Source organism: Columba livia, chromosome 1 (assembly GCF_036013475.1).
Source record: "Columba livia isolate bColLiv1 breed racing homer chromosome 1, bColLiv1.pat.W.v2, whole genome shotgun sequence".
NCBI lineage: Eukaryota > Metazoa > Chordata > Aves > Columbiformes > Columbidae > Columba > Columba livia.
The window spans coordinates 139,217,311-139,241,358 of record NC_088602.1 but is presented as its reverse complement, the minus strand read 5'-3'; the positions used below and the strand labels follow the sequence as shown (position 1 = coordinate 139,241,358).

General features: G+C 39.7%; 1 protein-coding gene across 2 annotated transcripts in view; it reads left to right on the top strand.

Annotated features, from left to right (window-relative positions):
- KIAA0930 (KIAA0930 ortholog) overlaps nt 1–24,048 on the top strand; it is an 88,571-nt gene that overhangs the window by 32,510 nt on the left and 32,013 nt on the right. For both annotated transcript variants that reach the window (XM_065033060.1, XM_065033053.1), the window contains exon 2: nt 16,099–16,247. In XM_065033060.1, the coding sequence (XP_064889132.1) occupies nt 16,099–16,247 (149 nt within the window). The remainder of the gene's footprint in view (nt 1–16,098; nt 16,248–24,048) is intronic.

Here is a 24,048-nt window from a genome sequence, read left to right as displayed (position 1 = left end):
GGTACTCTCCTTATTGCTGTGTCATCTGTGGTTTCTACAGTGATTTCATTCCGTTGTTTATGATGCTTTTAACGTGGCGTATCTCGGGTTTTGAAACTGTTTAATCATTGTTGCTAAGAACATAAGCATGCATGATAACCTGAAGAGAGAAACAGAAACAATTGACAACCTGAGCAGGAAAAGATGTATGTGGCATCATATAACACTGTTATATCATTCCTGTCTGGTAGGGCAGAGCACTGGAAAATCTTTGGTGACAGGGGGATGCATAGATCTGGGAGAAACATGTGTGCTCAAACATGCCCATTCATGGCTATTCTTTGTAGAAGGCTAGAGGGACCTGCCAGGGCTTCTGATGCGATGTCTAGGGGTTGAGTAAAATAATCTCATCTCAAAGAGGAGGAAGTGAGAACAACGTTGAAAATCACCTGCAGGTTGAAGAAAAGACAATTGATACACTTTTTTTTATTAGTCAGTTTTTACTTTTCTGGACACTTAGTCTTTATGCTGCTGGGTGAAGCAACATGAGAAAACCTTTGAGTTCTTCAGTATCTGCTTCTCTGTAGTGGTGCCTTCTGCTGGTCTCCTTTCTGTTTACCTCCATGAGGTTCTTTATTCTCTGAAGCTAATGAAAAAGATGAAAGGAGCTCATCTTCCCAGACTCAAGGCAAGGAAGGGGGGCTGATTGCTTTCTCACTTCTGTTGGAAGACAACTTCTTCCCATTCTGATTCTCTACAGGCAATTTGATTGGTATCAAGCCAGCCACAAACAACAGTCACTGATGCTGTGGGAGGACTTCCTGAATTTATAACTTTACAGCTTTATAGCACAGTGTGTAGGTATGGATTTCCTTGAAATCAATACTTGCTTGACTGCAGCGAGGTTACACATCCTTTTATGGATTTCTTGGCTCATGTACAGCTGTGTTCTGGATAAGCATTAAGCTAGAGATCTCAGTTTTTCTGACTGGGATAATATTGAGTCTAATTATTTTATTAGCTTAGTGCCTTTAATTTGCTGTCTTTTCTGTGAGCTCTAGAAGTCAGTTCTACCCTGTTAGCACTACTTATCTGTGAGACTACTGGCCCGGGCTTCTAGAGAACAAATACCTGGAATTAAAGTGAAAAGACATGTAGTAGATGATCAGCAGACTCATGCTGAGAGGATTTGAGAGACTGCCAGCCCCAGCTGTGTCCACCCTGCTGTCTGCTGGAGATGATTGCTTCCATAGCAGAGGATGCAGAATGGTCACTGAGTCTGTTCCTCGGGTGTTTACAGCCTGGTAGGCTACAAAAAAAATACATCAATGTTAGTTCATATTAATACTCTGAATTACAGCTGTTGAGGTGCAAATTTGACATGTATTCTACTGTCCCTGCTCTAGGGGCAGTAATTTATGGTGGAAAAAGGAACCATCAGCCATAGATGGCAACCTTTGAATTTTTTCTATAAATGTGTTTTGAGTTGCCTTGTGCACATCCATGGTGGAAAGGTGATACTTTTATATGTTCCCTTTTGTCCCCAGGCTACTTGTGCTAGTGTTGAGGATTTGGACTTTAGTTCATCCCAGGAGAAAATTTGAGATCCAAATAGGGCACTAAGCTATTTTCAGTAAGTGCTGTGCTAGAGGAAGGCTGTGTTTTTTCTTCATTACACATTTTAGTTGAGAGATTGATCTAACTGTACAGAATTCTAACATATGGAAGTGTCTTCCTCATGGCAATTGATTGTCCCGATATATCAGGTTTAGGAATATCTTTTTCTCTATTTCAGGTATTACAATTATCCATGTTAATATTTGGAGGAGAGATAATTTCATACTTAACTTGTGATTTATTTTTTCTTTCTCCAGCCAGTTCACAATGATCATTTCACAATTATTTCTGCTGTTTTATTTTCTGTATTTTAATTTGACAGAAAATTTCTGACAAATGCTCTTAGTGCTCAAACAGGACAACAATAGTGATGTGGCAGTGATGTGAACGTTAGTCATCTTGACAGCTTGACAAGTGATACACTGTGAAGAAAGCTCAGTTTTTTCATGCAGAAAGAAATGCATATGTCAAAGGTATCAAGATGTCAGATTTCCTACGCAAAACAAAGCTGGATGGGGGAGCAGATATGAATTGAAGTTTTAATTTGTGAAGTCCAAGTGCTGGGTCTCAGTGGTAACTCTTTTTTTTCTCTCTCTTTCCCCTTTAGCAAATCAGAAGCTGTTTATCCCTAATCTGCCATGCTCATTTTCTTTCTCTTTGCCCTATGTACCCAAAACACCAGCCACCCATTCAGCTACGTTTTCTTAGGTGTATTCTCTAACGGGATGAAGTTCTTGTTTCACCAGAAACAAGAAAGTTTGAGGTCTTTGTTAGTAAAACCAGAAATATTTCATTTCTCTTGTCTTCTCAGCACATGCCTTTCAGGTAAATGCCTGGTATTTTTCAGCTATGTTGAAATGCTGTAGAATAATTGTTAGGTATTTATGGCTTTTAATCTAAATTCTCCCTTCCTTAAGTTATTTTTCTTACTTTGATCTTTCACATGTTCTGAATCTTGGTGATGTTTCGCTAAGAATAATTGACTCAAGAAGTTCATTAATTCTACATAGCTAGAAGTATTTATGTCAAAATGGCATTCAAAGCCTGATGGTAGATTCTATGTTTTCCCCAAAAGATGCAGAAACATCTGTGGTTTGGTCCATGGTCTCAGGTGACACAAACACCAGAGGAAGCTGGATGTTGGCTTGCATGGCGGGTAAATGGATGTAGATTTGACTTTGCAATAGCATAACAAATCTGGGCTTTATGGAGACAAAATCAACAAAATGAAGTTAGAAGATGAAAGGTTAATTGTATTCCCCTTTTTATTGCTTCTGTTGTACCCGTATCTTACTGTTTTCACTGAGAGTAAGTTACAGTGGCTATAGGGCACCTTATCAACAAAATAGATGTTGACTGCGCTGTGTAGTCTACTTTGGCTACTTGGCAAACAGGCTTGTGCTGTGGACTCTGCCCTGTTAGTTCCCTGCTTGTTCATGATATCATCACAGTTTGTATTTTATTCATGCTCTGCTTCAGGTCAGCCTGGGTAACATGCAAACAGCGTTCAGTTAAATCTCAGTATGTTTTTTAGGTATTGGAGCAGTTACAGGTACTAAGTTTGGAAAGGAAACTTGGTTGTCGCTCAGTGTTATGGCTAGAAAGCTAAAAAAGAAAAACAAATGCCAAAAAAACAATCAACCAAAAAAAACACAAACCCACCCAACCACCAGACCAAAAACCAAAAAAACACCAAACCACAAACAAACAAAAACAGAAAACCCTGCAACCAACCAAGTAAAAAAAAAGAACAGCCAGGGAGGATATCCTCTCTTATTCTTTGCCTGAGTGTAAGGAATTTTAGATATTCAGCCTGTGAAGAGCTGGCATCTAATGCTGGTATCACTGTTACGCTGTGAATGGGAAATGGTATTGACATGTCCCAGCAGCCAGAGGCAGAACATGCAGGTGTGCCAGGTTGGGAGGTGTGTACATGGGGGTGCTGCGTAGTTACTGACACCCATGCAAATGTCAAGCAGAATAGGCTGGACAAGGTATTGAAATAGTATCTGAAAGCATACAAAATGGAACTGATGTAGGGATGGGTACATTTAACTTTTGTAATGTTTTTATTTTAGTCAGTGTAGCTTTCATTGCATGTATTATTATTATACTAGTGGAGAATTCAATGACCATTAGAGAAATACAAAGCCTTCAAAAGGAAAAAACAAAATTAAAACCAAACCAAACAAAAACCCAAACCAACCAAACAAAAAAAACAACCACCACCAACAAAAAGCTATATGTATTTTTGCAACTTAAAGAAGCAAAGAGAAAGCATGTGTGTGAATTAAAGGATTTTTAAGACATAATCCTATTCTACCAGGATGTTTATATCCCTCTGTTGTTACTGCTTTCTACCTGTTAGTGCTGTTTAAAAAAAAATACTCCTGTTTACTGACAGCGCTATTTCGTGCATGTCTTTTGCATTACGTTTTATAAAAAAATCAAAGACTTCTTCACTCCAGTTTGATCTTGTGATGTAGGTATTTGCCATTCAGTCGTCACTCCTGATCTCCATGTGCAGTCACAACAAATCACAGTCCATTTAAAATTCCAGTTTTGTAGCCAGAGGAGGTATATGAAATTCAATACATCTAAAAGGTTATTTTTGTTATACTGATACTAGTTGTCTTAATATCTTGTGTTCTTAAGTGACATATATTTTAAGTATGTAGCTACTAGAATAGCACTAGAATTTATACCAATTCTGGTAATGATGACAGCTTGCAAAATCTGGCATCATTTGTGTTAGGCTTTATCTTGGCTTAGTAGATCTGTTAGCATTTCCAGTAACCTTTCCCTTCTCTTTATTTAGTCCTTCATTTTCATCCCAGATGCTTTTGTTTGCATTAAAAAAAAAAAAAAAAAAAAAGCGTTCATTTATTTTTATGGAAAATAGCTTAAAATAAATCATATTTATGGAGAAATTCAGGGCTTTGGAAGGGGAGAAAATATTCATTTACAGATTCCATGCATGAATGTATTTGGGTTTTGAAAGATTCTATACGTTTGTCTGCTCTCTCTTAGCTGTTTCAATATCCTGATTTTATTGTTTATTGTATGTATTTTCAGGGAAAAGGAAACATACAATGAGACTTTTGAAATAAAGCCAAGGGATAAAGCAGAGGGAGGTGTGTATAACAGCAATAATAATGTCCCATAATAAAATGGCACTTAGAAACCCAGATACTTTGACTTGCCATGAAACTAACGCTTTGAGTGCTTGCTGTTGCTTGGAAATGGGATCTAGATTTCTAAGCTAGATGTGTTTTTAAGATATTACCATTTTCTGTTGTAAGTGTGCTTTGTTGCCTTTGAGAAGCTTGGATTGTCCTTGCTTGTGGCAATGTCTGTCTGTAGGAAAAGCACTGTACTGTACTCTAAAACTTGTCATGTTTGTCCATGGTCATTGCCCTCCGAATTATACACTTATCACCTGCTGCTAGTAACCAGGAGCTAGTATTGCTAATGTGTTCCTGTGACAATACACTTGTTTTCTGAAAGCTGCAAGAGGAATTTTGTCTTCCTCCAGGAACGTGCTAGCTGGCTGTATTGCAACCTGCTTTTTCCAGAAGTTGCAAAGTTAGTCTTGACATAAGCAGTATCACTTTTTCTTTTATTCCCCTTATCAAAGTCAGTTCTGCATGTTATGAAATATTAAAACAAACAAACCCACAACAAAACGAACACCCCTCTAAAAATACTTAAACCACCACCAACAAAAACAAACAAACAAAACACTACTCAGCTCTTTTATATCAAAATTAATTAAACAAATCTGAGAACCAGCCAAGTTTCAGAGAGGATTTCCTATATTCATAAGACCTTTTTTTTTTCCCCCAAGTTATTGAGGCAAATTAGGGTAATTCCAAGGTTCTAGAAAGAACAAAAAAACTTAATGGTTTAAGATGCAGCAAAAGATCCAGCTGCCAAGCATTAGGGTGAGACTTGGGTGTGCTATGCGTTATCCCATAGCTACCTTTTGGCAAACACTGTTTAACACTAGTGTGAAAAAACTATTATCTTTGATTTCACTGAAAGAAGTGCATTATTAGATGATATTTATTCCTCAAACATTTGTGTTTCTTTAGGATTTTTTGCAATGTAGGAGTAGTTGGTCACTGTCATGTTCAAGGGATTTAATTGCACCTGTAGGTCCTTATCCATAAAATATTCACCCTTTGTCATGTACCTTCAGTATTTTTATCCTGTCTGTGCTGCTAAGTTCATCATTGCAATAGTCAGCCTAAAAAGCTCAGGAAATACTGTTGTTCCAAAAGGTGGGATCATTACCCAGCGCACAGATACCGGTTCACACGCACAGTCAAGGTATTTACTTTATTTACAGTTCTGTGCAGAAAAGGGTGCCAGGCGAGGCTGCCACACCAGAGGCAAGCTGGCTTACATATTTATACATTTCAGCTTTTAACCGTTCCTAACATCTTATGCATGTTTATGCCTACTCAAAGTTCATTGCCCTAAACATTTCTCACTTCAGTTTAAAGGTAACAGTCGGCTTTATTCTGCCATGCATGCTCAATGAGTGATCAGCTTTTCTGAGCAGGGGGTGTTTTTTGAGTTGGAGGTTGTGATCCTTTCGCCTACTTCCTATACCCTGTGTTTCCATCTTGGCAATCTTTCATCCTTTGGCCACCAAAGCTTTGAATTTCTTGTCTGTCTTCCTTTCTATCCTTCAGGTGAGAGATAAATTTCAACCGAAAGTTCAACCAAGAGAGCTTCTCCACATAATACTAATCCTAAGGTCTAGGCAGTAAATCATTACATTTAAAATCATATAGCAGCAAAACTGATTCAAATTACTTATTCAAATATGTCAAAGCTCAAGAACCGAGACATCAATACCACTCTGAAGCCTAATTTCAATGAACTTTTTTTGCCAAAAAGTGTAGAACATCTGCTGATTGTTGATGCGTATAATGTTACTTGCTCTTTTTTTACAGTTTGGGGTAATCTGGTGGCATTAGAGCACTGAAAAATGATCCATCAATGTGCAGAATTTTCCTTGTCTTACTGATATGGGTAAGAGCCAAGGCAATGGATGACCAACATTAGGTTTGCACCCTTATAGCCTTGATGGTCAAGTTTAGTGAACTGAGGATTTGGCCTTCAATTTGGAGCTATTAAAAAGCAGGTTTCACTAGACCCTTTCCAGAAACATGGCATTGGCGGAACTGCTTTAATGTTTCCTAAAAAAATAAGTTAGGAAAAAAAAAAAGTATTTTTTTAATATCTTATAGGGAGTGTTGCTCTAAATTTTAGGCTGAAATCTGTGTCACTCTCAAGACAGATAATTTCCCTGTCTGGAAGTTTGTTATCCTTGTGTTTTCTTACTCTCAGAATGCAAGCAAACATAGTCAATATTAGAAATGTCTTCTGTGTGTAATGCACCTTGTCCTATTTTCTGCAGACCGTTCACAAATGAAGGAACTTTTAGCTAAATGATAGATGGGTGTAAAGTTTTTTGTCCGATTCTTGTCTGTCTCCATTCTACTGGATATTTCAATAAGGTACATTTTGTGGCATCAAAATTATTCATAGATGATTCTTAGTTGGGAAGAATATGCACTCCTAACAACCTTGGGAGATACTGAGAAAGTTTAATTTGCATGAATTATATTCTCTTCTAGGCAGAAGAGCTTGTATGATACCCCAAGTGATGCTGCAATATAAATGAACTATTTCATACTTTCCAGGGACACAGGAAACTGGTTGTAGTTGGCATGCATGCTGTGTTGAAGGAGGTAGTAAATTGTGGTAACAAACGGTCTGTGAAGTGTCTGCTGCTTCGATGTTTGGCAATCATACTATATTGAAACCAAAGCCTTCTGTCTTAACATTTATTGCACAAACCTATCCCATCCAATGAAAGAGCAAGTGGTTAGGTAGGAGTATGGTTATGGTGAAGGGAATCTGTACTTCCTAAAAACCATCTCTGCATGTCCCTTGATGCGTCAGCCTTCACCCCAATTGTATAGCCTCTGGGGCTAAAAGCAAAAGCTTCAGAATCTAGACAAAGTCTATATCTAATTATATAAAGGAAAATGCATTTTTTAGGCTTGAGGCAGAGTCTGAGGGTCAGGAGGAGCCTGGGGCAATGAAGGGCCACCACTAGTGAATGTCAAAAATACTTGAAGGTTAAACTTTGATCCTCAGAATCAAAAGGTTTTACATTGTGGCATTTTCTTTCATTTTTTCTGAAGTGATACAATTTCATTGCTTTGCAAGTAGAGGATAAGCATGTGAAGTGATTGACAGGTGCTTTGCAAGTGCAGACCATGAAGCTGCATCACTACAACTGTGGCTTGAGTTCTATAGAGAGTTTCAAAGTTAAATCTCTGTGGTTTAGGAGGGAAACTATTACTGGATAGGATAAACTGTGATGTTTAGAACAGAATTACATTTTACCTGCTATTTAGTTCAGCATAAGGCTTAAGCACAATTTATGTTTAGTCAGCTCTGAGTCATTTCTGTGTTTTAGGAAGTGGAAATTATCAGTTGAAAATGAGCTCAATTTCTCTGAATCTCAAGTGTTTTGGACCTGTTATTTCATTGAAATGTTCACAGGCCTTAATGGAAGACTTTATAGTCTATTCCTGGATATAGAAATGTGTTTATCTTTCCCTCTCCACACAGAGGAGCACATTTGTCTTTGATCCAAGTGGCAGCTTCTGCCTCATGTTATTTTGGGCCTTTGAGTCTATTATCTGGTGAAAACAGGTTTTAAATTTAAGGTGTGTAGTGAAACTGCGTGTTGATTCTGGGGATCGCAGTGATGCCAACCATTTAGTTGTGCTTAGAGAAGGTGATAAATGAGAGAGGTGATATCATCTATTGGCAAATGAATAAATATGGCACAGCAGCTCTAAGGGTAATTGGCCTAATGTTTTTTTAAGCCTTTTAACATTGATGACTCAATGCTTGAAGCTCAAATTTTGTCACCTCCCTTATAGATATGCTAAGAAGCCAAGGTTTAAATCAATTATAAAGCTTTAAAAAATTCTAATATATGTGTACACCGTTGAAAGCATGATAGAGCATGTATTCTTCAAAAGCCCATGGAAAGAAAGGGAAGAGCAGCAATATTTCTGTTTGGCTTAGACTGCTCTTCTTCATTCAACTTCACATCAGTTTCCATCAATCCTTCTTGTAAACTACTGTCTTGGTAAAGAAGTGTGTGTTGTATTTGTTATAAAATGATTCTTTTATCTTAAATTGTGTTACAGAATCGCAAAATCAAAGAGTGGTTGGGGTTGGAAGGGACCTCTGGAGATCACCTAGTCCAACACACCTGCTAAAGCAGGTTCACCCAGAGCAGATGGCACAGGAATGTGTCCAGGCGGGTTTGGAATGTCTCCAGAGAAGGACACTCCACAACCTCTCTGGGCAGCCTATTCCAGTGCTCTGGCACCCTCACAGTAAAGAAGGTTCTCCTTCTGTTTAGATGAAACCTCCTGTGCTTCAGTCTTGCCCGTTGCCGTTCATCCTGTCATTGGACAGCCCTGAAAGGAGTCTGGTCCCATCCTCTTGACACCCACCCTTGAGATATTTATAAGCATAAATGAGATCCTCTCTCAGCTTCTCTTCTCCAGGCTCAACAGACCCAGCTCTCTCAGTCTCTCCTCATAAGAAAGATGCTCCAGACAAAATCTGCTTATCCTCTTTGTGTTTTATTGATGGATGTGTGCATGCCACACACAATGGGATAGGGGAATGGTTACCTCCATTTTAGAGTGAGGAAAAGAGGAGGGTTGTGTCTGTGGCAGAGTGGGTTGCCTAACGTGTGGCATCTGTCTTGTCCCTGTCACTGCTGTTACCATTATGCCTTCCTTTTCTAGCTAGAGTTCTGCCAGAAAAACTTACGTTGAAAGTGTATGTTGTGTTTTCTGGCAGATTTAGGGCTTGCGTGCTTGCAGAAGCGCACTTCTCGCTGTGCTGTGTCATTACATGTGGCATCTGTGGTGGTGCTCCTTTCCCAGCCCCCGTCTTTATGAAACAATAACTTGCTGCAAGGTTGTGCTCTGGGGCTTTTCATTGGGTAATGTGTGACCTGCTCTCAAAATGGTTGGGTGCCACTGAAATTCTGAAAGTTTGGTGAAGTCCTGTGTTTGTACAAGGTCAAACTCTAGGGACTAAATGGAGTCCTTTTATGTAGGCATGGGAAGAAGACTGAACTTCAGATTTCTAATGATGTGTCTCGCTGGCAACTGTCACTGAACAGGGAACATCCATTCTGATTTTATGCAGTCATATTATAGTTTTTTAATATCAAAGGTAGCTTTAATCTGTGTGAAATGCTTATCATATTGTCCTTGCAGAATACTTGGCTAAACTCAAAACAAAAATTAACTATAATGTGAATCACTCAGAACTCTAGTTTACTTTCCATGCTGGGGCTGTAAAGATCTTCATGAACGTTTGATTAACCCCTAAACATCTAAGGATACTCATTTTACAGATAATAGTACTGTGGCAGAATTAGATGAAACAAGTTTTATGATGTTTCACAGTTAAGAGCAGCTCATGGCAGGCTAAAGGAATAAAAGCGTAGGAAGAAACACTGTCTAGCCAAAATTATTGTTCCTCCAAGCTCTGAGCAGTACATGCTGAAAGAATGATTATCCACCAAATCGGAAATCTTTTCTTCTATTCTTTTGAAGCAAAATAATATGCTGACAGTTCTCTTTATCCGCTGATTGTATTTGAAAGCATTAATTTAAAAAAAAAAAAAAAACACAAACCAACTTCTTATGTGGATCTAGAGTCAGTTCCCCAGAATGAATGCTCAATATAAAAATCTAATAGGTAAAAAGAAAGACATTTATTACATAGCAGCTGGCATAAATCTTGCTTCTAATGAGGATAAAATCCATGTAAATGAATCATTAGAGTAAATTGTTGTAATTAGGATTTATTCATTACAAAGGTCTCATAATTATATAATCAACTTTTAGTGTATTAAGATTTATAGTCTGAACTCTTGATTCCATTTTATTAATTTAGAAGCAGAATTTGTTAGGGGAGGAGTGTTTTTGGGAAGCTATCTTGCTACATCCTCTCAACTATAGATGGAATTTGATTCCCTTTCAAATATAATCTAATTCTGGTGTTGCAGAAGGCTCAGATTCTTCTCTGGCAAAAATAAAACTGTTAGCATTTTAAAAGGTCTCCCCAGTTACTGAAGTCAAAGCTTTAAGGCCTTTTAAGTGCCAGGCATATAAGTAACTTCCAGCTTAACTATGGTGTGTATTTGTGTGTGCACATCTTCTGAGTGTTGTGCAAAAGGCAATGGACCAACATGACAGCAAGCTGCAGCCAACTCATTATTGTCTGGGCTATAGAAACTGGTCTCTTATTTATTTCAGTCCTTGCCAGGTGGATAGAAGCCAGATTGACTATAACAGAGGAGATATAAGGTCATCAGCAATCCAACTGTGAGCTGTGTGTGTCCACTTCTTCGGTGGGTGGCAGGTAACGGGAATGGAACTGCTCTCTGAGCCCTACCATCTCGAGTGCAGCTGAGACCCCTCAACAGGGTGCTGTGGAAGGGTCTGAGAAATAGTGGTCAATGGCTCAATATCCAGATGGAGATTGGTGCACAACTGGTGTCTCACAGGGGAAATTTGGGACCAGTACTGTTTAATACCTTCATCAATGATGTAGATGGTGGGATCAAGGGCACCCTCAGCAAGTTCATGGATGACACCAAGCTGAGTGCTGCAGTTGACACGCTTGAGGGCATTGATGCCATCCAGAGGAACTTGGACAAGCTTGTGAAGTGGGCCCTTGTGAACCTCATGAAGTTCAACAAGGCCAAGTGCAAGGTCCAGCACCTGGGTTGGGGCAACCCCCTGCATCAATACAGGCTGGGGGATGAAGGGATTGAGAGTATCCCTGCGGAGAAGGACTTGGGGTACTGGTGGATCAAAGATTGGACATGAGCCAGCAATGCGTACTTGCAGCCCAGAAGGCCAGTTGTATCTTGGGCTGCATCAAAAGTAGCATGGCCAGCAGGTCCAGGGAGGTGATTCTGCTCCTCTGCTCCGCTCTGGTGAGACCCACCTGGAGTCCTGTGTCCAGCTCTGGAGCCCTCAGCACAGGAAAGACATGGACCTGTTGGAGAGGGGCCAGAGGAGCCACCAAGATGATCAGAGGGCTGGAACAGCTCTGCTGTGAGGACAGGCTGAGAGAGTTGAGGTTGTTCAGCCTGGGGAAGAGAAGGCTCCAGGGAGACCTTATTGCAACCTTTCAGTACTTAAAGGGGGCTTATAAGAATGATGGGGACAAACTTTTTAGTAGGGCGTGTTGCAATCAGACAAGGGGTAATGGTTTTAAACAATAATAACTTTGTCTGCTGGGCTGTTCGCCTGACAGTTTCAAAACCATTACCCAAAGCAGTTTTGAACGCAGTTTCCAAGCTTCTTCTTGGCAAAACTGGAAGGCTTCCAGTGAGATGATGTAAACCACCAAAATAATGCTTTACTTTTATTAATCTAGGAGTTGAAGGCAAGTTTGAACAGATAAATTGGATCTGACAGTTTCTGGCTTGAAATTGGAATAGATTTTTCGACCTCTGAAGTTTTAAGAATTCTGAATTACAATTACAAATTTTCTAGTCTCCTTTCCAAGTTAATGCCATTTAATAGTTGATTTTAAAGGCTAATTCTTCTGTGTGCTGTTCCCCATCCTTTCTGCTTCTACTGAAATACAATAAAAGCAGCTGTGTTGCAGTGATTTGTCTCTTTTTAGCTTCAAGTCCTTTAGACGCTGCAGTCAGAACAGTTAGAACATCCTCGGGCTGGTTTTAATTACAGCAATGTCTGCAAGTGTCCCTGAAGCTTGAAGGATGATTTTACATCTAATCTGTTGCAGGCAGGGTTTTGAATTGATGGCCATCCAACATTACTATAAGGGTTTTCAACTTTGTTTTTTGTGGTTTTGATTTTTGTTTTGCCCTGTATTATGTCCCCTGGTTTTCTGTTTAGACTGGCGTTGAATACATTGGATCAATTTGTCCTGCGTTCCCCAGCAAGGGCATAAGCTCACACAAAGTCCTGGTACTTTACCCGGCTCTGCCGCTCTCCTGCTCTCCTTGTTATGATCACTCATAAATCATTCAGAAGAGCATATTAACTCCTGTGCTTTATTGTGTAAAATGTATCTGATGGTGTAAGCAGCTCGTGTAACATCTTCTCAGATTTTTGCAGGTACTGCCAGAATCTTAAAGCTGTTTAACCCTCCTTTATACTGCTAGGTTTAGGTAACTTAGTGATTTTTGCTTTATAAGGGAAAAATATTTCACTCTGGTAGAAGAGCATTATTATATATATTTAGGTGTGGCTTGGGTAGGGTTATTTTGTGTACTCATGAAGCAAAACCAAAGTGGCATACTTCTCAACAACAGAACTTTTTCAGAGGTGGTTCTTACAGAATATAGATTCCTTTTTTGTTTTTCTTTTTCCTTTGATTTTCCTAGAACTCCAGGTGAATTCAGGGCAATCCTCTTTCCACCTTTTGTCTCCTCTCCTCATTTAATTAAGTCTGGGCATTCAGGTACTCAAAACCCATGAGATTTAACAGGTTTCTTTGAGACCATTAATGACTCACAATGAATGCACGCCCTGTTTTCTACTCTTTACTAAATATAGAGGCAGGACTAGGTCACAGCATCCTCGACTGTCATTGACACCACATCAACCTTCTTAACCAAGTTGAATTCTGTCTTTACAGCTGTAGGAATTTTTGCCTTCAGTATTCCTACTGAGGGGCCTGCTCCTGAACTTCACAGCTTGAATGCCTAGGAATTGGCTTTGAATTTCCAGCCTACATGTGGTAGGTAGTTTAGAGGCATTAGTCCTTGTGTCACTGGTATATCCTTCAGTGTTTAACTGTGGATATACTGACTGATGATAATCCTGTCCTTTCTTAGGCTGGTTCAGGGAGTCTGAACACTTTTGAACACATTTGAATCCATTCTTATGTGGTAGTCTCTCAGATACAGCTGTTTGCCACACTGTCCCGTTGAGCTCTGCCCAAAGGAGGGGGTTCAGATGTCCAGCATCCCCTGTCTGATCTCTCCAGTGATTGATTCCCTCTCTTTGCTGGAAAAACTGGGCAGTACTTAAGTGCACTGCAGAATTTTATTCATGACTGCACATTATGTTCTGTGCTGCCTTAAGTAATTGAAATGACTTTATTACAGCCGTGCAAATAAAGCAATTGCAGCATGGCCTGGAATTAACTTGCACTGGGAACTATCTTGGCCTTTTTCTGTTCTCTCTCAGACTTTTCTTTTTTTTTTTTTTTTTAGTAGAATCAACTATATGCGTATTTTCAAATACCATCCTACTTGATGTTAACACATTCTGTACACAGTCCATCAGTGGAATTTCATTTTGTCTTCAATATTACTTTTGGATTTAGTTAGAGAGACCTAAGACTTTTATTTCAATAATGCCTTTGTGTGCTAAAAAATTTGAAAGTCTAATTTCCTGCACACCACAGTAATTAAAGATTGGCAAAAAAAGATTTGGCTTGCAAATATTGCACACACAGTGAAGTAGGAAAATGTGCTGAGTTATACTTGTGGATTAAATGATTGATTGGTTGCTTTATGAAGCCCTGAAGTTAGCCACCAGTATCTAAGAAAAATCGTGTTCAAGGTTATGGTATGTGTCAGCTTTCTTGGCAATTGACTGGAAAATCTTCTGAAGATTAATCCAGGTATTGCTGTGAATAAATGTCACTTCTGTCTCCTGCAAGATGCCTCATGTCCCGTTCAGCCTTGAAAAGAGAAGGCTTAGGGGAGACCTTATCACCATGTTCCAGTATTTGCAGAATAGCTTCAGAGAAGATGGAGGTTCCCTTTTTACAAGGAGTCACGCAGAAAAGACAAGGGGCAGTGGGTACAAGTTGCTCCTGGGGAGAGTGATTGGACTCAAGCAGGAAATCTTTCACAATGAGAACAATCAGCCATTGTAATAATCTCTGCAGGGAAGAGGTGGATTCCCCAGCACTGGAAATGTTTTAAGATTCACCTGGACAGGGTGCTGGGTCAGCTTGTCTAGAGTGTGCTGTTGCCAAGAAAGTTTTGTCCGGGTGATCGTTGGGGTCCCTTCCAATTTGGTATTCTGTGATTCTATGATGAAGGTTCTTCTTTCTCCACAACTATTTCATACATGCAGCGTACCACTGGGAAGGAAACATGCCAACCTGAGTGGTAGCTGAGGGCTGGGAAGTGACGTGTGTACCAGTCTGGCAGCCGGTGTGTAGCTTTTAGGGAAATAAGCCGCTGTGAAGAATACATGTTTTGGAGGATGGGTTGTCAGCTGCATGTGGGTACATACACGCAGCCCCACCTGTCTCCCTGTCTTGTACATAACACTACAATCCGTCATCCCTTTCAGGCTTTTGCTGTTTCTTAGAAATGTAATTCTTTTATTCAGTGTTTCTTCACAGGTTTTTAAACAGCTAGGCTGTGGCTAACAGCTGCAGTTGTGTCTCGGTAGGGCTTTCAGGAGGGGATGCAATTACTCCATCAAGGAGCACTGGAGCATCAAGGAGTGGGGAGCACTGGAGAAGTTCGGCTGCCGTGTCACTAGGCACAGTAGTGACTTTTCTCTTTGTTTCTATAAATTTTGGTCTTTAACAGTGTGCAAGTGTTACAGCACAAAAGAGTTGCAGCACCTTTTGCTGTTTTATTACAGTTCAGTGCTTTGAAGAATTTCACAAAATGTGATGTCATCTCTGCTGTACCTCCTTTGCCTGGTGAGAGGACAACTGCCATGCTATTGCTGATGCTGATTGTCTCCTTGGAAAAGACTTTGTTGCTCGTTTTTCCCCTTTTCCTCCTACTTTTTCTTGTTTAATCGGGATTCAGGGCTTTAAAGCTCCTCATTTCTTTGAGAAAGGGATGGGTTTTGTTCCTTCTCAGAGAGAGGGTGAATTACAGTTGCGCCTGCACAGGTACATTCTTGTTCCTATATATGATTTAAGGAAGATGTCAGCTGCTAGTTTCTGAAGGATTTGCTATACTCCCTGAGAGCATATATAAACCTGTTGGCAGCTAAGGGCCTCATGTCATTAAGTGGAGCATATATTGGCATCACATGCCTTTGAATTTACTCTTTGAGTGCTTCTCTGATGGATTCTGGCTTGCTGCGCTGGTCTTGTATTTCTCTGTGGCACAGGCATATCCAGGGTATACTCATGGCCCCTGATTTGTGTTTGTTCTGCAGGGGAGCAGATTGATTGCTAGAAGATGGTTTTGGTCAACAATGGCCATAGGTGGGTTGTGAGTTCATGCTGAATGACAGCTACGCTGTATATGTTAGAAAAACTTACTCTGAGCTGAGTATTTCTGCTATGGATGGGCTTGGCTGCACCATGTGTAGCAAAGATTTCAGGTGTTGTCTTAAGCACAATTGAATGTGACATGCTAATTCTACAACCCTTATTTCTCCTTTCTTTTATGCCTCTTAGGTTGTTTCAAAGATGACCGGATTGTATTCTGGACTTGGATGTTTTCAACGTACTTTATGGAGAAATGGGCCCCCCGGCAAGATGATATGCTCTTCTATGTCCGTCGAAAACTGTCCTATGTCAGTGGTGATAGTACAGAGGGGAAAAAGGTAAGTAATGATATATTTTAATCTAAGAAATTTAAGGTAATGTGGGATTCGGTGTTCTGGGGTACCTGAAACATCTGAAGAACTACAGACCAAGGATAAGGAATCCCAGCTCTGCCCACCACAAGAAGTTATGCAAAACTGGCCCATAGGAAGAAATTCCGTGGTTAACACTGTGAACATCAGCAGCAGTATGAGCGAGCTTTACTAGCGCATACTTGAGGAGATCAGAGAGTTTGTGTGGTTTTTTTGGGAAGCTTTTATGTTGATCAGCCTGTGTTTAGCGGGGAAGGGAGGACATCCATGCTGATTTTTGTTTTGTTTTTCAATTATGATAATTTATATTAATAAATTGAAAGTTTATAGAAAGAGAGAAATAAAAGAAGAGGAAGATGGTCACTCTGGTATTTCTAGAAGAACCCTTCCTGAGATACCAGAGTATCAGAAATGAACACCTATTGGGTACTTGGTAGCAGAGTACATACAGTCTCTTGGAACTGGAATACAGTAGTGACAAACAGTGGAGAAATGACTGTATTTTTATAATGTACATTTAAAACAATATGCCCTTCTGTTGAACACATAATCAAGTACCCTAGTGCTGCTGCACAGCTATTTTCTCATTAAAGTTCTGAGAAACTTCCCAGCATTTCATGGCAGTTTTTATCATAGTTGGGTGAAACAGAAGCAAAAATATGGTTTTAGTGCGAATTAAGGAGTTGGCTGCAGATGATCAAAAGCAGGAAGATAAAGAAAAGACTGTGCTTAACTTATTGACATATGTAGATAACTTACATTGTTGTTGAACCACAGATGTATACTAATGGTGTATGTGGGTGTTTTTCAACCAGATATACCAGAGTTCTCTGGGTTTAAATGTGTTGATATAAAGAACCATAGTTGCTAATTCCCTTGAGAAAAGGATACAAAAAGATTTTCCTACATTTTTGTTGGAGATACAGGAAATAGACAGAACTATCTTCTCTCTTTCCCCCACCCCTCCAAGTTCCATCATTACAATCACTGAGGAGAAGATGGCAAAATATTCTTTCTCAGTCAGGTTAGTGGTTTAGTAATCTTCATCCAGCATGCTTGGAGTTTTAAGAGCTTTTGAGTAAGCTTTCATCCTGATTGTTGTTTAAATGACTGTCCCTGTTTCACATCAAACAACATTGTGGCTTCGTTCAGCTTAATAAAAGCATAGGTGGTTTAAACTCTTGTCCTTCCCAACAAGGAAGATGAACCTCAGAGGAAGCCTGCTCGCTTAGATACATTCACAGACCCCGATCAATCTCTGTTTAACTTATTAATCAGTTTAAAGTGTTTGAACCCTTCATGGAGAGGAGACAGTGAAATAAACACTTGTATTTGCTCTCGAAGCTTTATTTAAGCCTCCTAAAAGCATCATAAATAATTCTTATTTTTGAGAGTGGTAGTTATTACGCAATCAGCATTAATTGCTTGCTGTAACAACTAAGACGAGGAGTTTACCTTATAGCACACACAGTATCTTATAACTCCCCCTTGACTGTTTGCATTTTGATTAGCCTCTGAGAAATTAGCCTTTCCTGTGGCTTTGAAATACTTCAGATGCTTTGTGAAACTTCATAGTTCGGTGGTTCTTTGGTATCTGTTCAGCTTTCCTCCTGTTTGAATTAAATGACTCCTCTTGCATCTTATTTTTGAGCCTGTCCTGTGCAACACCAAACAAATACCCCTCCTCTTTGAATTATGACAAGTTTTATTTTCCTGTATGGTTTTGGCCATTCTTTCTTGACAGATGGGTGTCAAAATACCAAAGTCATATCATTAAAAGTGGAAAAAGCTAGAGATATTTATGGAGAAAAAAGCTAGAGATATTTATAGAAGGTAAATACAACTTCAAACATCCCTGTCACCCACCAAACTGTGTGCTCTCATTCACATCCCCAGAGGTGGACTCTGAAAAGGCAGACCAAAGGGAGAGGTTCGGAGTTGCTTGGCACCATGAAGGGCTAGAACCAGAGCTGCACTGTTGGGTCCTGTCTTGTGCCCAGGCTGTGCTGAATGGCCTGGTGATGATTTCTCCACGGTCTACACAGAATTTAACCATTAGGTAATTGTAGAAGTGGGTCTCTTTGTAGCTTGGGTGTATACTGAAGCAAGTTCATTGTAGTTCTTCCATAGATGCCATGTATTTGCTCTGCATTTGCTTGGCTGTAGCAGGTTGTGGCTGAAGAATGCTGGCAGAGACATGGGAGGTGAATCGTTGTCCTATGATGTCTGAGAGCATTGGTTTATATACATGAAAATGAGATCTGCACGGCTTTGAGGACAGTAATCTTCTGTAGGACTGATGACAATGACAACAGAAATGAATTGAGTGGGGAGGGGCTGTTTTCCTGAATGCTGACAATGGTGATGTTTGTCTTCTGAGATGACGAGCTCATGCAGCTTGTTCACATCATTTGCATGTCATGGTGTGATGATTCATGTCAACGAGAAACAAGTGTTAATTTGTCAAACGGTTTCCAGGTTTTGATGGCTATCCTGTGTGATTAAAAATCATTCCTGCTTGTGGTTGGTTTTTTTATTTTTCTGTGTTTACTGGAGCTGAAGAGTGTCAGCAATAGCTTTTGATTTCAAGTTGAAGTGTAGTAAAGGATAAGGAGAAAAAAACCTGATAGATTAAGATTAGATTTTCTGCGCAGTTTTAAGGTTGAATGAGAAGGGCTTTGGATGCAGCTTAGTTACAACAGCTTGAAGTAATAATTATCACAATTTGGTGTATTTCAATAGGTGATGATGGTAAATTTCTCTATAATTTTAAATTTATTTTTAAAAGGCCTTTAAAATTATCTGCTTTATAGACCCCTGGCCTAAACAACTTTCCATTTGTTTATCTTTTCCACTCCACCAATTTCTAAACTGTGCATGTACAGGTGAAACAGAAATTAAGCTCTTAATATGGTGTGTGCCAGGGCAGAACTTCTGTATTGAATTTTGGGCTGTAGCTGTTACACAGACTCTTGGATCCCAGAGAACTGCATTCAGCTCTGGGTTTCCTTGGCGTGTCACAACAACAATCTTGCAGTTTTTGTTGCCACGTTTTGAAGATACTTCTTAGTGTCCTTAAGCAAAACCACAGACCCCATCTGTCAGGATCTGTACAGCAGGGTGCTGTGGAGCGGAGCTTTTCTCAAGGTGAAGGGATTTATTAGGCCTTTTTAAGGTGGAAACCCTTTGACTTATCGCTCTTTATGCACTGTTAAGTCAAGACTTGAAAAACTCCTTTGCTGCTGCCTTACACATCAGCTGATGTGACCTACTGGACAATTTTAAGCCCCAATCTTCACTTACAAAGGGTCCCATATCGTGCCATAACATAGAGCTTTAAAGTTTAAAGTGGTTGGACTTGAGATTCTGATTATAAAACATTATTAGATCAAGATTTCATATAATATTTCTGGCTCTTTCCAGTGCAAAAGGCATTTATAAGGATTATGCTTTGTTACAGCTGCACGCTGCTAATCTTTCTGTAGAGAGGAGCTTTACTTTCTTATGGGACTGTGGAAGATGCCAGTATGGTGTTAACAGAGGCAACTGCTGGTAAATTTCTCTGTAACTTTTAATTTATTTTTAAAAGGCCTTTAAAATTATCTGCTTTATAGACCCCTGGCCTAAGCAACTTTCCATTTATGGGTAGGGAAACTGAAATAAAACTTCAGTGACACACGAGCAGGGTTGTATTAACCCCTGCAGCCTTGCATCATGTCTTGCCACCTGAAAAGGGTGCTCTGTTTATAAGGCTAAGCAATAAGAAAGATAAATTGAAGACGCTGTTGATATATTTTCTGAGCTTGCCTAAATTTTGGAGTAGGTCCTGTTTTCTTCTGTGTCCTATAATTGTAGAGGAGCAGAGTTGCTGCCAAATGCATGGGGTAGGCATTCAGGCTAAGGCTTCAGAAAGCTGAAGCTGCTGATATTGTGGCTGCAACTTCAGAAACAGAACTGTACAGGAGCCATGGTTTACACGTTTATGTGCATCTGGACGTGTGACACAACAGATATTGACTGTGGTGGGAGATCAGTTAGTTTCTGAAGCTAAATGACTTCAGGCACGTGTCTCTCTCTGAAAATCACAGGATTTTCCAAGCTGAATCTCTGATTCACTGCCACCATCTGTCTGGCTGGAAGATTTGACAACCCGAACTTAGCATCTAGCAGAAATGCAAGTTTTTAAAATCTTACATTGCTGTGGCTGTTGGTCTGTTGTATATTTTAGAGCAGTGCTGCTTTTTTAAAATGTTATTTTATTTTTTCAACACTGTAAAGAAACAGGATGTGTCCAGAAGAGTTGTTTGGTATACTTCATAGCAGTTCCACATCACCATCTGAATGCATCAGAGAAACAAATGGCAAAAAAAAAAACACAACATTTTTTTTGCCAAATAAATTCTCTCCTTGTACATGGATAGTATATGGGAACAAACAATGACTGCAACATGTGCAAGTCAATACAGAGACTGTTCTGCATCAACTCTTCTGTTGTGCAAAATGCGTGGAAGTGTTGCACTGAGTAGGAACTGTGGCTTCTGTGGAAGAGGACAGCATAAACACGTTGCTCTCATTTTGAAACATGAAAGAGGAACACTGGCATTATTGGATTGTTATTATGATTTTCTGTAAGGAGCTCAACATCTTAAATGCAAAGATTTGGCTTTCCTTTTACAATTATCCTTCTCAGAAATTCCTGTGTGCTCTCATGCTATTTTGCTGATCTTTGGTTCTCTAAATACATGAAGGTAAAGGAGCTGCTGACAGCCTCTGCTCATGATGCATCGTTTGCAAAGACCATCTCCATTTCCTACATGTGCTGTGACAGACTGCTTGGCAAAAGCGAAGAGAAGAATATTGCCACAGGTTTGACAAGAACATCTTTCTCACACAACACTGATTCCGGCTGGAATATGCTCGTGACATACTTGGCAGGCTAATGAGCATTTGAGGTGGAGATGCTTTCATATTTTGTTCTATTTCCAGAGTAAATTTGTGTCTGAGGCAAAGCGAGCGTGCAGCTGAAACATCCTCACAGTGTCACCGTCGTAAACTCCTGACTCAGGAAGAGAGCGTGGGTTGTGGGGGCATTTTTAATGAGCGGCTTTTTCTTGCTTCCAGTCTTTGAAGAACTCTCCTTAAGTAGTCAAATAGGGTGACAAGAAAGCCAGGATCAGAAGTTAATTTAATAAGAATTGCACTGAAACATGGCAGCTCTGAATCATGCAGCTGAGGAGGTGCTCTGTTCCCTGCGGCAGAGAGAAACTTCATTGGGAAGAAAAGCACAGACTTGGTTCCCCTATCTGATAGAAGTGTAATGAATAATTCAGTGTCACAAATGCAGCATATCTGAGTCACTAGAGGATTGAGGGACAGAAGAGCACTGCTATGCTGGGCTTTGCACCCTGGAAAAGGTTAAAGTGTCTGCTTGAAGCTCCCTGAAAGCCTCATCAGGCTACTAGTTCAGCAGAGCACTTTGTGTGTTTGATCTGTGGGTTACTGTCAGTGTCAGCTTGCTTATTAGAGGTATGAAAATGTTTGTTTTCAGTGTTGAAATTAATATATAATTGAATTTATGCAATGGAATATCATAATCGAGTCTCTAATAACAGTAGTAATTAAAGCTTAAATACCTAGTCTATCCACCACCAGGTTTTCCCGACACACACGTTTTCTGGTCAGTAACACAGTTTATGCATTTCCATGTTCAACAGAGATGGTTTGAAATATGATGATTTTTTAACATTCTTTGGTTGTATTTCTCCCATGTCTTTGTCTGCTGCCTTTGTTACTGACAGAGCGTGCCTTCCCTGGTTTTGCTGACTGTATTTGGCAGGAGGTACAGTGTGTATTGCTGCAGGTACTTGTGCTTTTCTGCAGATTACTTCAGAAAGGCTGGGAAATAATATTACAGGAATAAGGTAACAGTGAGCAACCTGTTACATCTGAAAATATTGGTTACTCTGTGGTCCGGGGCCATGTTTGTTAATGCTTAAATATTCACAACTGTATCTATCCTTTTCAAATTTTGAAATCTGATTTAGCAGATTTATGGAGCATTTGAATTGGGGGATGAAAATTAATGTGATTCATGGGGTACAAGTGTCAGGTAATGGCTAGGATTACTTTGTCATTATCTCAAATACAGTTATTTCTTGCTTCGTTGATACTTGTTTATAAACATGTTTTAACTCCCAGCCTTGTATTGCTTAGCCACAGTTACAATGGCTTTCTTGGTGCCAGAGCTGTGCTGAGAGAAAACAGTTTCTACAGCTTGTGTGTCTTATAATTTTCACGTTGTTGCTCTCCCCTCATTAGTTTAAGCATCATCAAGCATTCACACTGTTCCAGTAATTTGAACAACTTGCTCTTTTCTTATTTTTAACATTTTGTACCTCCTCTGTTATTGCTAGAATTGCAAAGATAAAACTAGACTTTCTGGTTCCTTTTCACATAAGGAATTTCAATTATGGTTGGTTGAAGCCAGTTTTTAACTCTCTGGGTCCCATTAGCTTTTCTCAGTCTTACAATGGACTCATTGTTATCACTTCAGATTCTGCTGCTTCATGTACAATATGCAGATATTGGAAACAGTTGCATGTGTAGGCTTGTCAAATCTTTGTTTTCTGTGACTGTGACCTGCCAATCCAGAAGGAATGTCTTGTGCTCATTGAAAAGAAGAAAGCAGAATACATTTGGTAGGAATTCTGTGTGATTAAGAATTACTTTTGCAAGAGCTATGATTAATTTTAAAGTGTTTTCTTTATTACTGAGATGTAAACTTCCATAATAATGAAGAAAGAATTCAGTGAGAAAACACAATCTCAGGGTTGTGCAGGATCTAAAAAAAAAAAATATAGCTTTTGGTGTGTGCCCTCAAATGAGGAGGGCAAAGAGTATTTTTTACTACAGATTGGTGCAGTACAAAGGTTACAGGAGGGTGTCTTTTGTCTTTGAAGAGGGTGGAGGCTGCTGTTTGTAGCTGCCAACTGATGCTGTAAATTCCCCTGTGCACCTTTTACTCTTGTCTCATTAGAGACAAATGGGATGTGACTTTTAAAGCTTTACCGTTCAGTTCAGACCTAGTCAGAGACCAAAGCCTGTTCTTCTCCCAAAAATGCGGTTGGGTGGAAGGTGAGGATGCCAAAGGATTGAACTTGGGGGATGTTTGCAGTCGTGCCTCCTCTTTTCTGAAAGTGTTTGGGATGATGAGCAGCATAATTAACCTTGAATTTCAAGGGCTGGGCTTCACAAATCAGAGCACTTCTCACTCTAGGGTAAGCTAAAATTTTGACTTAAGGGCAGTCTTATGTCATTAGGCCATCATCTGCAACCAGATCGGTAACAGGAGAAAGATTAGGTTTTAAGGAATTACAGCAGCAATGACACTCTTGTGAGCAGTGGGAACTGCATATCAAGAGAAAAAGAAATGAGAGGGAATAAAGGCTGCATATGAGTTGGCATTGCTGTTTTCTAGCTTCAACTATGGCTGTGCTTGTTCAGTGAACAGGTGATGAGTTAACTGGTCTGTGGGTACAGTTACCTCTGTTATCCCCAGTTTGAGCCTCTCAGCGTTACTGTGCATTAGGCCGTGGAAGATAGAAGAGGGTTCTATAATGAAGTGGTGCAAGATCAGAATTTTAGCATGTCTTGCTCAGAGCTTTGTTCAAGGAATAAAGCCCTGCTTTGCTCTCCTTCACAGTTATATGAGGCTTTCCCCATAAAAGCTCTCAGTTAGTCCAAGAAAAAGTTCCCAAGCCATTTAGTT